The sequence below is a fragment of the Scyliorhinus canicula genome, chromosome 6 (assembly GCF_902713615.1).
Source record: "Scyliorhinus canicula chromosome 6, sScyCan1.1, whole genome shotgun sequence".
NCBI classification, from domain to species: Eukaryota; Metazoa; Chordata; class Chondrichthyes; order Carcharhiniformes; family Scyliorhinidae; genus Scyliorhinus; species Scyliorhinus canicula.
In genome coordinates, this window is record NC_052151.1 from 190258726 (window position 1) to 190269595 (window position 10870).

Genomic DNA, 10870 nt, shown 5'->3' on the forward strand with positions numbered 1-10870 from the left:
ACTCGCGCCAGCCGGCGGAGGCCCTTCGGCGCGGTTGGCGTGGTGCCAAGCCCCTTCCGCGCCGGCCGGCGCAGCGCAAACCACTCCGGCACCGGCCTAGCCCCTGGAGGTGCGGAGGATTCTGCACCTTCGGGGCGGCCCGATGCCGGAGTGGTTCACGCCGCTCCTTCGCGCCGGAGGTGCCCGCCCCGCCGGTTTCCGAAGAATCCTGCCTCTGATATCTAAGAGTGTAATCCTGAATGTGTGAAGTAATTACAATGCAGTATAGTGTTTTAGAAAGTCTATTTAATAACAGTCCATTCGGGAAGAAAATCTGCCGTCCTAACCTGGTCAAGCTTAACATTTGACTCCAGACCCGCAGCAATGTGGTTGACTCTTATCTGCCCACACTTGGAGTATAGTGTTCAATTCTGGTTGCCACACTGCCTGAAGGATGTGGAGGCTTTAGAGAGGGTGCAGAAGAGATTCGCCAGGATGTTGCCTGGTATGGAGGGCATTAGCTCTGAGGAGTGGTTGAATAATCTTGGTTTGTTCTCACTGGAATGATGGAGGTTGAGGGGCGACCTGATAGAGGTTTACAAAATTATGAGGGGCATAGACAGAGTGGATCGTCAGAGGCTTTTTCAGGGTAGAGGGGTCAATTACTAGGGGGCATAGGTTTAAGGTGCGAGGGGCAAGGTTTAGAGGAGATGTACGAGGCAAGTTTTTTACACAGAAGGTAGTGGGTGTCTGGAACACGCTGCTGGTGGAAGCAGGTACGATAGTGACATTTAAGGGGCATCTTGACAAATACATGAATAGGATGGGAATAGAGGGATATAGACCCAGGAAGTGTAGAAGATTTTAGTTTAGACGGGCAGCATGGTCGGCGCAGGCTTGGAGGGCCGAAGGGCCTGTTCCTGTGCTGTACTTTTCTTTGTTCTTTGCTCTTTGCCCCTCTGAAGTGGCCGAGCAAGCCACTCAGTTGCCACTCAACTTCTATATATAAAAAGTCAAAAGCAGCGGTTCAGGAAGCTGGCTCACCATTACCTATTCAAGGGCAATTAGGGATGGGAAACATATGCTGGCCTAGCCCACAACTCATGAAAGAAGAAGAAGAAATTAGGGACCTATGACTGCTTGTTCCAAATCCCCATGATCGTGCGGTTGTGGGCAGGATTTACATCTATATATAATCATCAAACTCAAATGCCAGTCAGGAACCCAATTATAGACTCATAGAGAACAGATGGCCATTCAGGCCATTATTCTTGTGCCACTCTCTCAAAGAGCTACCCAATTAGTCCCACCCTCCTACTTTACCCTTTAGCTTGGCATGTTTCCTTTCCAAGTATTTCTCCAGTTCGCTATTGAAAATGTCTATTGAATGACAGTACATTCCAGGCCATAACAGTTATCTACAGCAAGATCATAGACTAATGTGCAGAAGGATGCATTTATATTTTTCCATGGTTAGCAAGAGATAGAGCAGGTCCCGTAGCTTAATGAGATGAGCACTCCTGCTCTCTATTTTATCCATTCCTCACACCAGGCATCTTCTTTCTCAGTTAGGTGGGCAATGTAGTGTCATACTTGACTGAAATAAAGGATGCCTTCTCAGATCAATAATCATGGTTTTGTTCAGCCGGAGTTGAGAAAGAGTTGCATTTATATAGCACCTTTTTACTCCACTAGGATGTTGCAAAGTTCTCCACAGCCAACGAGCGATAACCGATGCAATAGAAACTTCAGGATTAAAAATTAAAATCTTGAACTTGAAAAGAGAAGCATTTTTTCATTCATTGAGTGGATGTGGGCATCATTGGGCTGGGACATCCCTCAGTGCCCTTGAACTGAGTGGTTTGCCGGGCCATTTCAGAAAGGGTTTTAAGAGTCAATCACATTGCTGTGGGTCTGGGTTCACATGCAGGCCAGACATCCTAAGGATGGAGGATTTCCTCCCAGAAAGAACATTCGCGAGGCCGATAGGTTCTAATGACAATCAGCAATGGTTTCACAGTCATCATTTGATGTTTAGTTCCAGTTTTTTAAAAATTGAATTCAAATTCCACCATCTGACATGATGGGATTTGAACCTACGTCCCCAGGGCATTACCCTGCGTGTCTGGATTACTAGTCCAGTGACAATACAACTACACCATCACTTCCCAGCTAAATTACTGGTGACACCCTACTAGATTACTGAGGCATTTTGCGAGCCTTGTGAATATCATGTGGAAATGTTTCTCTATGTATGTTTTTACGGTGCTCCATAATTCAAATGTTGTCCAGTAGAAAATTAATTGAAATCTATACAATCATCAGGTCACACTGGAACAGGAAGCCCAGTCTATCTAGTTGTTAAAAAAAAAATCTATCTAGTTGTTAAAAAGCAAGTAAAAGTGCTGACGATCAAAGTTGGCCTTGTTAGTCTGAAAAGGTGGTGACATTGATTCAGTTCAAATACTCAAATGGTTAATTTAATGAACCAAAGAAAGTCTTAGAAGCTCTTATTGCAAGCAAATGTCACTGGAACGTTTTTGAATTGCACATATGCGTATCATAGAATTTACAGTGCAGAAGGAGGCCATTCAGCCCATCTAGTCTGCACCGGCCCTTGGAAAGAGCACCATACTTAAGCCTACTTGTGTGTATGTATGAACCTGTATCTACAAAAAGCACATCAGTAATTTTCAAAACTTTTGGAATGTCAATTGCTGACCTTACCATCAAGATTACTGTTCCATTTATCCTACTCTCCTGTTCTCAATAGACTTTTCCATTGATGGTCTATGAGTTTGAAGTCAACCTCAATCTTATGTTAGGGTTAGGGTAGTTACTTGCCTGTCCTTGCAATAATAGGGATACAAGATTTAGGACAATAGTATTAAAGGTGTAAATTTGAAAACTCAGAAGCACCATGTAAAGCATGCTGTTATGCCTCGGAATTGACTTTCCAGGTTTGCTCGAGCATGCATCAAGTAGTGGGGAAGTGGATGTTGGAAATGTGAAATAAAAATAGAAAATGCTGGAAAACCTCTTCTACAGAACTGAAGAGGGATAGAAATGTAATGAATTATGAAGAGGGATAGAAATGTAATGAATTATGAAGAGGGATAGAAATGTAATGAATTATGTAGTTGGATAGACGGGTGGAAAAGGTTGGGCAGAATACAAGGTCAGAGATAGGCTGGAGCTGAGGAGGGATTGACAAAGATGTCATGGGCACAAGGCAAGGAAGTGTTAATGGTGGCATTAAGGACTAAAGAAGTGCTAATAGTGGCATAAAGATAAGATAGCAGAATGTGGAAATAGGAGAACAAAGGTCAATGCTCAGTGAAAGCAAAACTGAAAAACAAGTGACAAATGGCGATGTGGAGGAGGGCGAGGGGGTTTGTATTGGGACAAACCAAGAAAACAAAAAGGGGGGGATCATTGGGCAGGAGGTTCCATGGGGATTTGAGGATAGCTTTTTTACCCAGAGGGTGGTGACGGTCTGGAACGCACTGCCTGGGAGGGTGGTAGAGGCGGGTTGCTTCACATTCTTTAAGAAGTACCTGATGAGTACTTGGCACGTCATAACATTCAAGGCTATGGACCAAGTGCTAGCAAATGGATTAGGTAGGCAGGTCAGGTCGGTGCAGACTCGATACAGTGGACTACGGCACTGTCAAGCAATACACACCAAAAATACAATATACATCAAATTGTTCCTTGTTGGTATTATGCATTTTGTTGACTTTGAGTAACTTGCACATTTGTGTTTTCCATCAGAACACTTGGCTCATTTGGCTGCCAGTCTCAGGCGACCGGAATCAGGTATCATGGGTCTGCCAGGGCGCCCTGGATCACCTGGACCCCCAGGCTCAGCTGGAGATAATGGCTTCCCTGGACAACCAGGGCCTCGTGGTCTTACTGGCCTCAAAGGTCCACCCGGTATAATCGGTTATAAAGGACGAAGAGGTAAGATCAAGCAAAAGCGTGCAGCGTCCAAAATAGTCTATTTAAGATTGACATGTGATGTATTTATATTAAAATGTATCAAAAACCACGCCAACAACCTGTCAGAATAAGTGCTTTATCTTTGATTAGCTGGTGCAATATTTATCTCTCCATGGATGTCCCAATATCTGTTGTCTTGAGGTAGCTGTCAATCCCTTTGATCGCTTCCTTTGAGTTACATACTGCACCTGAGAATTGTTTAATTTCTTTATAATCTCTCTTCCCTTCCGAAAGTAATCTGTAAATTTTGAACAAATATTCTTAGTGTCATCGAACCGCTTAATAATCTTGCGCTACATGGAATTTTTTTTAAACAGGGTATCGTGCTCAAACTAGTTCACTTAATTTAAAAAAAAAACAAATGTAGACTAACTCTGTCACATGTGCACCTTCAGCAACAGAACTGCAATTACAAAGCGTGCTGGCTGGAAGATTTCAAATCACTTTTTAAGCTCACAGTTTGTCTGTAATGTCGGCTTCCTCGGTAGTTCCATATTCTTATCTAATATGGATTTGTGTACAGGTGAACAAGGTGACAAGGGTGAAAAAGGCTTCCCAGGAAGAGGATCCAGGGGGTTGCCAGGACAACAAGGCCTACCAGGTATGTGCAAATTATGCTAATATCTCAGTTAGCTTCATTTTACTGGTTATGAAGTGTCGAGGACAACTTTTCTCTGTGAATATTGTGTTCTTATTTTAAAGGATGACATACAAATTCATCCTTTGTGTTTTTTTTGTAGATGAGTAAGAGCGTTGAATAATTCTGTGGAAATTCGGGCAGCACGGTAGCTTGTGGATAGCACAATTGCTTCACAGCTCCAGGGTCCCAGGTTCGATTCCGGCTTGGATCACTATCTGTGCAGAGTCTGCACATCCTCCCCATGTGTGCGTGGGTTTCCTCTGGGTGCTCCGGTTTTCTCCCACAGTCCAAAGATGTGCAGGTTAGGTGGATTGGCCATGATAAATTGCCCTTAGTGTCCAAAATTGCCCTTAGTGTTGGGTGGGGTTACTGGGTTATGGGGATTGGGTGGAGGTGTTGACCTTGGGTAGGGTGCTCTTTCCAAGAGCCGGTGCAGACTCTATGGGCCGAATGGCCTCCTTCTGCACAGTAAATTCTATGATAAATGTTTTGTTTTAAAACGGTCATTCCCTTTTTACAGGATCAACCTTGTGAAGTGGCATCAAAAGGGTAATTGTTGTCAGTTTAATGTAAAGGTGAAGGGTGTGAGTTGTCCCAGGTTGGATCTCTATTGTTGATCTGTTTGGTCGACAGTATAGAAACATCTGATGACATTTTTTAGGTCTGCATGGGCTGGATTCTCCGCTCTCGGGATTCTGTTGACTGGCAACGCACCCATGACCGGGGTTTTCCCGATAGCGTGGGGCTGCCCACAATGGTAAACCCCATTGACCGGCTGGCGAGACGGAGAATCCTGCTGCGTCACGCCAGAATCCCGCCCATGTGCGCGAATTATTAGCACCCTTGAAACCATCTTGTGTTTATCAAAATGAATTGGAAGCTGCATGTGTAGCAACATGTAGTTGATCATGAGTGTCCATAACATAATACGTCAATGTCAGATGTAAACTGACCATTAGGACCAAGCTGATGGTCTGTGAGGCCATTATTTTCCCACATTGCTGTATGGCTGTGAAACACCGGCAAAGGCACATGGGGCGGAAGTTTCCCGTAATTGGTCAGAGTGTCAGGTTCTGACTGAAAACTCTCCAGATGAACATCTGAGTTTTCAGACCAGATCTTCAGCCATACTGACGGAAGAAAAAAATCAGGGGTGGTGATTTACCTCAGTCTGGTGAGGCGGGGCCTGATAAAGCGACGAGTCCAACTCCACAAAGAACTGGGGTGCCCTGATCAGCACTGAAGCTAAACGACCACACCATCCCCCCACAAGCATTGTGGTGACCCCTCCCCCATAATCGGGGGCTCTCTTTTCCTCACCCTCCCTCTCGCTTGGGGCAGTATCGGGGGGCACCCTCTCCCTTCACTCCTAAATTCCCCCTCCCCCCCACTTTGCGGGCAATCCCCCCCTACCCTAGAGGGCCTCTGGCTCAGGGTAGCACTGACAGGTTGGCATTGCTAATGGGGGCCGAGGGCACTACCCCCAGCATGTCCCACTTTCCTTCCACCCACCTCCCTTCCGGGGCATTAAAATTCATTTAAATGAGGTTCCCACCCTTTGTGAGTGGGAGCCTCGTTAAACTACCAGTGAGGGGTAGGGAAAATGGGGAAAGAGATTTCTCAAGTCTCGGAGGATTTTACACCTGCATGGCCATTTACCCTCACGGTGAAAGCAGGCACAAAATCACTCCCATGGAATAATATCAAGCTGACCCTTACATCAAGCTGATGGTTTAGAAGGCCTTTGTTTTCAGCACGTGGCGGTAAAACATGGGCGACTTACAGCTACCAAGAAAGGCTCAGCAATTTCCATCTTCACTGTCTGTGGAGCATTATGGGTATCTCCTGGCAGGACAAAGTCACAATTGTGGTAATCCTTCCAAAGGTAGAGTTCCCAAGTTTGTTGGCACCAATTAAACAGAAGAGGGTGGAGCAGATACATCTTCAGGATGGAAGATGGTCGTCTACCCTCTTTATCCTGAGGTAGCCGGAGCCAAGCACCACTTCAGGGATGGTTCCAAGAGTGACTTGCAAGGGTGGACGCAGAGAGGATGTTTCCACTTTGTAGGAAATCTAAAACCAGAGGACACCATCTCAGACTAAAGGGGCGATCCTTTAAAACAGAAATGAGGAGGAATTTCTTCAGCAAGACGGTGATGAATCTGTGGCACTCTTCGCCGCAGAAGGCTGCGGAGGCCAAATCACTGAGTATCTTTAAGACAGAGATAGATAGGTTCTTGATTAATAAGGGGATCAGGGGTTATGGGGAGAAGGCAGGAGAATGGGGATGAGTAAATATCAGCCATGATTGAATGGCGGAGCAGATTCGATGGGCCGAGTGGCCTAATTCTGCTCCTATGTCTTTTGGTCTTATGGTGACATGAAGGCCCTAAGCATCAAATATCTCACCAAGGAATCAATGGCTGTTGAATGAGGGAAATGGCGACCCCTCCTGTGGGCTGGCGTGCACCACCACAATGGAGGAGCTTGGCAACAGGCATGAACAGAGAAAACAGCAACCCACAATGTCACTCGGCTGCTTCATGTGTGACACTTGTGGTAGAAGCTGACTCTCCAGGATTGGCATTCACAGCCGTCAGCAAAGGAGGACCAAATGAAGACCGCCCCCATCTCATTCCCCCACCGCCCCCCCCCCCCAATCTCATTCCCCCACCGGCCTCCCCCACCTGAACAGATTATTTGCTGTGTGTGCATCATCTCTTGAAGCTGGAAGAATGCCAATAACAATATAATACAGCGCAATCTGGATCAACTAGAATCACTTGTTACCTTCCTGTTGCTCCCTCTCCTAACGGTGCAGACTGATGTATGAGGTACAGCATGAGAACTGAGCAACAGCTTAGCCTTTCCTCTCCACTCCTAAATGAGCCAAAACTGAAGCTCATAGGATTAAAGGGAAAGTGGCAGCAAGAATAGAAAATTAATAAGGGACAGAGGGCAAAGATGTGGTAGCATTTTTCAGACTGGTAGGGTGCAGTGGTGTTCGTCACTGTATGCAAGCTCGGCAGGTAATAGGGAAAGTAAATGGAATGTTAGTCTTCATTTCAACAGAGATGGAGTGTAAAAATAGGGAAGTATTGCTAAAACTATACTTGGCACGAGTTAGATCACACCTGGAATAGTTGAACAGTTTTGGTCCCCTTATCTAAGGAGAGACACATTAGCATTGGAGGCCATTCCGAGAAGGCTCACTAGGTTTGTATTTGGACATATGATAGGGCAGCACGGTAGCATTGTGGATAGCACAGTTGCTTCACAGCTCCAGGGTCCCAGGTTCGATTCCGGCTTGGGTCACTCTCTGTGCGGAGTCCGCACATCCTCCCCGTGTGTGCGTGGGTTTCCTCCGGGTGCTCCGGTTTCCCCCCACAGTCCAAAGATGTGCAGGTTAGGTGGATTGGCCATGATAAATTGCCCTTAGTGTCCAAAATTACCCTTAGTGTTGGGTGGGGTTACTGGGTTATGGGATAGGGTAAAGGTGTTGAGCTTGGGTAGGGGGCTGTGTTCAAGAGTCTCTGTAGGTTGATCCCGGGTACGGAGGGATTTTCTTTTATGATGAGATACTGAGTTGAAATGACAAGGGACAGAAAGGTTTGGGGTTCTGCTTGCAGACAGAGTGATGATGTTCCGCAGAGCAGTTACCCAGCTTGTGTTTAGTCTCCCCAACGTAGAGGAAACCACAGGGGCAGAAGGAGTGTTGCACCTTCTGTGATTTCAGGGGAAGGTGCTGTGTGTGTATGTGGGGGGGGGGGGGGGGGGGGGGGGTGGAAATGAAGGGTTTGGGATGGTGGAGGAGTGGACCATGGTGTCATGGAGTGAGTGGTCCCTGCGGGAATGCTGACATGGGGGGAGGGGGGTTGCGTTTGATGGTGATATCATGCTGGAGCTGGCAGAAATCATAGAATCATAGAGTTTTCAGTGTAGAAGGAGGCCATTCGGCCCGTCGAGTCTGCACCAGCCCTTGGAAAGAGCATCCTACCCAAGCCCACACCTCGACCCTATTCCTGTAACCCAGTAACCCCACCCCACCTTTTTGGACACTTAAGAGCAATCTAGCATGGCTAATCCACCTGACCTGCACATCTTTGGACTGTGGGAAGAAGCCAGAGCACCCGGAGGAAACCCACGCAGACACGAGGAGAACGTGCAGACTCCGCCCAGCCAGTGACCAATGGCAGATGATCTGTTGAATGCGGAAGGCTGATGGGGTGAAAAGTGAGGGCAAGGGAATCCCGATCGTGGTTCTGGGAGGGAGGGGAAGCAGTGAGACAGAGGTGCGGGAGATGGGTCTGCCATGGTTGAGAGCCCTGTCAACCACGACGTGTGGGAACTGCGGCTGAGGCAAAATCAAGTGTTGTTTTTGGTGGTGGCATCAACGGAACGATGCAGCGAAATTGGTAGAATGGAATGGAATCTCTACAGGGAATGGGCTGTATTTCAGGTAGCTGTGGGAGTCGGTGAGTTTGTAATGAATATCGTCGAATAAGTGGTATAATAAAAAGTACTTTCTGATCACTCCTGAATGCTTTACATTTAGGAATATCCCTTCTTGTTCTTGATTTCACCATCAGAGGAAGTAATGAAGGGGCATTTAAGAAAGAAACAAATCAGAATGGGACTCAGAGTGTAATTTGGGTAAATGGACAACATAATCTCTTTGTATTCTGCAAAGGGCATTGGTATTAAACACATTGCTTTCCTATGTTACAGGAGAGCCTGGAAAGAACAGCTTTGGCAGGGAGGGTCGTGATGGTCCGAGAGGCATACCCGGAAAGAGTGGGCAGCCTGGAATTCCTGGTCCTCCTGGTCGTGCAGGGCTTACCGGTTACTGTGAGTCCTCCGCCTGCACACAAGCTCTACGGGCACCACCACCAGAGAACGTGAAGGGACCGTGAACTAGGAGTGCCCACCAGTTAGGATGTGGAACAGGTTGCAGAGAAAAGGAAGAGAACTGAAACCCACGTGATAGGCTTTAATCTGGGAAATGGATATGAATATTAACTTATCACACGATTTTGTCATGACAAAGAAATTGTCCTTGATGACCTGATTATGGTGCTCGGTAACAATTCTCCATTGGAAGCGCAATGAGACTAAAAGATGACCAGGAAAGAAAATGTGCTTTTGATAAATTGCTGATATCTCCCTCCCCTGGTGTGTTACATGATACGCAAATGCCCTTTCTCTTCAAATAAAGAACCAAAAAGAGAAGATTGTGTTAATTATTACCTCAGAAATGATCAAATTAAAAAAAACACAACTTAAAAGAAACCAATTGATGACGTTTGTTAGGTGTATGTACTATATTGTATACTAAACCTGTTAACAGGAAACCACAAGGTTTCATTTTGTACAGAAGTGTGTCTCAATGACTGTTCATGTTAAGACATGCCACATATCCTGTGTGCTGTAAATGTTTGATTCCTGAATAACTCGAGCAAATGTTCACATTTCTTGGTAAATTAAGTCAATTCGTATGAGTACTGGAGATTTCACCTCAGCAACTTTTGTCTAGGGCATGTGAAAGATATTGAGTATTTACTAATTTATCTCTCCTACTCTCTCTTTCCATCTCTCTCTCTCTCGCTCTCGCTCTCGCTCTCTCTCTCTTCCCCCCCCCCCCCCCCCCCCCCCCCCACCCATGCTTATGCCATCCTGGGTTAAGGCCGTTTGTCATCCTCAATTCCCCAAACCAGAAACAGTTCTTTAAAACAAATCACTCTATTTATTTTAACGCTCTGAAGTGACATAATTTTACCTGAAGGATATATAAATAAAATGTTGGAAATTTGTGCATGTTTTTTCATGAATGGTCAGTTTAAACATTGAATGACAAGTTGCCCAATCAGATAGCAAAGCTTTTGTTACTGTTCGTTTCCACGTTATTCTCCAGGCAAGAGATTTGCAGTGTACATGTCTTTGTGTTCTTTGTAAAAAAAAAAGGATTAAAAGTATCACACCAGTTATTTGCAAGAAGTGACTAATTTAACGAGTTATTTTTTGGATGTTGGATATAGTGGCAATAATTGGTGAACTTCTGGAATTTCAAATGAATACAGTCACAGAAATTTTAGTCAGCATTTGGAAAGAGGAATTTTAAAAAATGGTCCCATGTGAAATATGAATTCCTTACTGTCTGAAATGTCTCACACAGGTTGATAGACCTGCATGTCACACACGAGCATTTGCATTAGGTGTAGACGACTTGGCCTCTCATGTCTGCTCCACCAT

The 10870-nt window shown here is 45.6% G+C and overlaps 1 protein-coding gene across 1 annotated transcript in view; it reads left to right on the forward strand.

The window, feature by feature from the left end:
* Window positions 1-10615, forward strand: part of LOC119967969 (collagen alpha-1(IX) chain-like) — a 184498-nt gene extending 173883 nt beyond the window's left edge. Inside the window, exons 36-38 of the mRNA XM_038801070.1 lie at window positions 3754-3942; window positions 4505-4582; window positions 9350-10615. Of these exons, the coding sequence (XP_038656998.1) occupies window positions 3754-3942; window positions 4505-4582; window positions 9350-9534 (452 nt within the window). The 3' untranslated portion in view covers window positions 9535-10615. The remainder of the gene's footprint in view (window positions 1-3753; window positions 3943-4504; window positions 4583-9349) is intronic.
* The last annotated feature ends 255 nt before the right edge of the window (window positions 10616-10870 follow it).